Source organism: Carassius auratus, chromosome 6 (genome assembly GCF_003368295.1).
Source record: "Carassius auratus strain Wakin chromosome 6, ASM336829v1, whole genome shotgun sequence".
NCBI classification, from domain to species: Eukaryota; Metazoa; Chordata; class Actinopteri; order Cypriniformes; family Cyprinidae; genus Carassius; species Carassius auratus.
This window is the reverse complement of record NC_039248.1, coordinates 13,520,384-13,524,745: the sequence shown is the minus strand read 5'-3', so window position 1 is coordinate 13,524,745 and position 4,362 is coordinate 13,520,384. Positions and strand designations below refer to the sequence as shown.

At 36.2% G+C, this 4,362-nt stretch overlaps 1 protein-coding gene across 1 annotated transcript; it reads right to left on the bottom strand.

The window, feature by feature from the left end:
* Positions 1–244: 244 nt before the first annotated feature.
* On the bottom strand, positions 245–2,768 carry LOC113088524 (potassium voltage-gated channel subfamily S member 2). The gene is made up of 2 exons (XM_026255774.1): positions 1,803–2,768; positions 245–781 (listed from the first exon to the last, which is right to left on the bottom strand). The coding sequence occupies exons 1-2, from the start codon at positions 2,766–2,768 to the stop codon at positions 296–298; spliced, it is 1,452 nt and encodes a 483-aa protein (XP_026111559.1). The 3' UTR covers positions 245–295.
* Positions 2,769–4,362: the final 1,594 nt, after the last annotated feature.

Sequence of the window (4,362 nt, the reverse complement as noted above, 5' to 3'; positions counted from 1 at the left end):
ATGCTGTGACTGCAGCGGAGCCATGCCAACTTAATAGACTGTCTCATTCTGTTGTTTAATGCTGAGGATAACTCTAGTCTAAAAGCCTCAGAAGGAAAAAAAAACATCCTTCTGGTTAATAAACACTCTTTCCTCAAAGGGAGATAGTGGACCCAAAGCATAGCAGCAAAATGCCTCCCACAGCATAGTGGAACAACTGGATTGTACAAATTTTCCTTCAATTTGTCCCCCTATTTTCAGCCAGGATATGATGTTTGATATTAGTATATATTCCTTTTCTTGCATAGTGGAGACATCAGACTCTATACGTCAGTGGATGGTCTTCATAGCAAAAGTTGACAACTCCTCTCTCATAATTCACATCTTCATCCTTCTCTTCATCCTCCAAACAGTGGTTATGACCATGTATTGCGCTGTCTTCACTATTACTCTGTTGTCTTATAATAAGCCTCTTGTTGTTGCTGTTTCGCACTGAAGCCTCAAGAGCTTTTTGTTTGCGGTAAAAATGTGAGAACTTGTTAAAAATGATGGTGATGGGTAATGCCACAACTAAGGTACCGCTTAGGATGCAGCCAGATGCTGCAAGCTTTCCTGCCACTGTCACTGGCACTACATCTCCATATCCCACTGTTGTCATACTAACAGTCCCCCACCACCAGCAGGCTGGGATCGTGTCCAAACCAACATCTTCTTCATATTCTGCAGTGTAAGCTATTCCGGAGAACACTGATACGCCGACTGCCAGGTACAGTAATAAGATTCCAACCTCTCTGTAGCTGTGCTACACAAAGAAACAAAAACATGATTTTTGACATGGTAAATATAAGTAGAAGCACTTAAAAGCTATGGAGTTGCCTGAACTGGTTCAGGAATAATTTGTTGTATCCCATTATTTTGTATTTTTTTGTACTCCATTTTTTTAATAATTGGAAGGACTTTCAGGTTTTATAGAATTTTTTATAAAAGGAGGTCAAATATATGCTATTCATGGATTATTTGCTACTGGTGTCATGGATTAATTTTGTTGAATAAAGCATAATAAAAACATTTACAGTTCGTACTAATCAATATGTCAGTGGTTTTCAATCCTGATCCTGGGGACCCACAGAACTGCATCTCCCTTTATATAGCACACCTGATTCAGATGATCAGCCTTATGTTATGATGTTCTACCTGTTTATTGGATTGGCATTTTTGTCTTGATTGTCCATCGGACTGTTTGCCTGTTATCTGACCACTGCCTTTTTGTGCCTACTGTTTTGAATTTATGAAACTGGATAATTGGATCAATGTTGTTTGCTACTGTTGTGAGTGAGAAGTTGGTGGAGTGGTGAGGTTATTTTTATTCCATTTTTTTTTTTTTTTTTTTTTGTCTAGCCTTACAAAAAATTTTAATTATTTTTATTGTAATCAAGCATTAAACCTAATTGATTTCTTTTTTTTAAAGTAAGGAACATATGTACATAAATTAAATTCTCATATGCCAAGTTTATAGTTTAAATCAGGAGGGCTTTTGGACAATATTAGCTGATAGACTTTGCATGGATGTATGCTTAAAAAATCCACTGGAAATAGTAGATCAACCAGGTATCTTTGGATTCCCATTTCAACAAACTGTATATTGGGACAAATTCATTCTAATCTTGGATATACTTATGGTGAGTATGCATTATTGGGAAGCATAGTGGGTTTTTAAACATACAAAATGTGAATTGCTGGGGGTTTCACTCCAAGTGCAGGTTTGAACACCACTTCAATATACAGCTTGTAAATGCACTTGAACAGTAGCAGTATATTCTCACCCGTAGTGTAGCACCTAGGGACCTTAACCCTGTTGAATGCCTAGCCAACTTCAGCACCCTGAAGATTCTCATCAGCCGCAAAACCTGGACCAGTTTTCCCAAGTTGTCCAGCTCAGACTCACTCCCAATGATGAGATCAAAAAAGACAGTGATGTAAATTGGCATCACTGAGATGATATCAATCAGGTTTAGTGGTAGCAGGAAGAACTTACGATGGTTTGGTGCAAGAAGCATACGTGTTACTACCTCAAAGGTAAACCAGCAGATGCAGAACACTTCTAAAACATGCATAGTTGGGTCTTCGGTTGGATTACCATTTTCATCAAATATCTGGTACTCTGGAGTGCTATTGATACACATGGTGACAATTGATATTAAAACCACACAAATTGAAAGCAAGCTGAAAAGTTTGCTAGGAATTGAATAACCTGGATTTTCCAGGGTTAGCCATAGACACTTTCGAATGTTTCCAAAACGCATTTCCTCAAAGTGCTCGATATCTTTGTTCAGATCAGAAATCTCATCAACTGATGTATCCACACTGCTAACATCACTCTCTTCATCCCATGATTTATGATGTCTCTCTAGTTTACGATCAAGGTAACGGTAACTACAGCAGCTGTCCAGAAAAAATTCACTGATGCCCCAGTACTCTATTTCCTGAGAGAAGGAGAAAATGCACAGCTCTTCCATAATGTGCAGCTTGCCAGTCTGGTAGAAGTGCAGGACATAAGGGAAAAGGCCAGGGTTACGGTCGAAGTAAAACTCTTTCTGTTGAACATCAAAATCATCACAGAGCTGTAGAATGTCCTCTTCTGAGTCACAGGACAAGAGCTGGCCAAGACGCGTGTCTGGAAACTTCTTCAGAATGCTTGAACATAGAGTGTGCCTTAACCCACCCACATTGATGTGTAAAAGGTTGTCCTTCGGATTCAAAAACCACCAAGTGTGTCTTTCCTTCACCATGATCAACCTACACACTGTAATAGAAAAAGAGGACAACATTTGTTTTAGTATAGCTGGATTTCATAATGGGTTCATTCATTTTAACATTAAAAATATTAATATAATTAAAGCACCCTAATTTTTGCCTACTTCCTGAGACATTTAATGCATGCTGATGTTACTGTATATGCATGCCATTCAGCTCAAAAAATAAAATAAAACTTGTGATGTATGAGACTCTCAGCTTAGCCCGTGATTCTTAACATAAAATACATTTAACTCTTTATATTTAAAATGTTATCCTTTTAATAATTTATTTATTATGTTTTTTTTTTTTTGTTGTGTGTTTTTTTTTTACATAGGCCTATAGTAGTGGTGGATGCACAATCATGTACTTTTTACAGTACATATTTCTGTAAAAGTAATGATTAATGGACCATTATTTATAAAATAAAAATTCTTCTTCTTTTTTTTTTTTTTTTTTTTTTGATACGTTTGATATTTATAACTTGGGCCCCAAACTGATCCGCCAAATGAATGTAGCATGACACTCCAATTGTCCATTTGAGTGATGCTGACCTATGTATTTAGATATGATGATTAGATTAATTACAATGATATGGCTTCAAAATGTAAACAACACGGGTCAGCTCTACCCTTACGAAAAAGAAGTTTATTCAAGTGTGCTATTAGTATACTTCTTTTTAACAAAAAATAGGAAAGTATACTTTTAGTTTACTTTTTATGTACTTCTCAGAAATATACTTAAAATTACGTTTAAGTATACTTGACTTATACTTAAAAAAAGTATAAATATATTTGAACTATACTCCTAGAATCTGTGTTTTCATTGTTTTATGGTAGAGGGTGCTAGTATGCATCTTCTGTACAAAATAAAAAAAAAAAAATACACAAGTGAAGAAGGAAAAGAAACACCAACCAGCAGGCACAGTACATCAATGTGACGTCAGGAAGACGTTGGACTCCAACTAATCCAACGTCAGTCTGACGTCATATTTTGGTTGAAAATCAAAGTCGAGTGACATCTAAACCCAACTTTGTTTGATGTCAAACTCCAACATCAGACAGACATTGAATTTTGGTTGGAATAATCACCACACTGCAACAATGGGTGAAATGCATGGCAGCACATTAAATATCTCAAGATCCCAGCAGAGGAGGATTAAACAACCCCACAAACAGCATTACCAGCTTCACGCATTACTAACCAGACTGGGTTTAACTCTAGTGTGTTTAATTTCCATAACAGCATAACAGTTAAACACCATAACAGTGATTAGTGTTTCCATTAGTTGAGCTCTTAACACTTATTATATGTTTGGGCTTTTGTGGCTGCTATGACAGTTTGTTTGTCGAGCACATTTGCATCATCAAAGAAAGCTAAAGTGACATGAGATCAGATGATGGCTGTTACCTGTTAATGGTTTTATAATCGTCATGAAATAACCTGATTTGCTGATTATTTATAATCTAACAATTGTGTGGTTCCATTAGTACATTCATATTACAAACCATGTTTTTCTACCACATGAGATCCAGCAGTATTATAACAATCAGTTAAAATCTTTTAACAAACATGAGCTCAAAAAACACA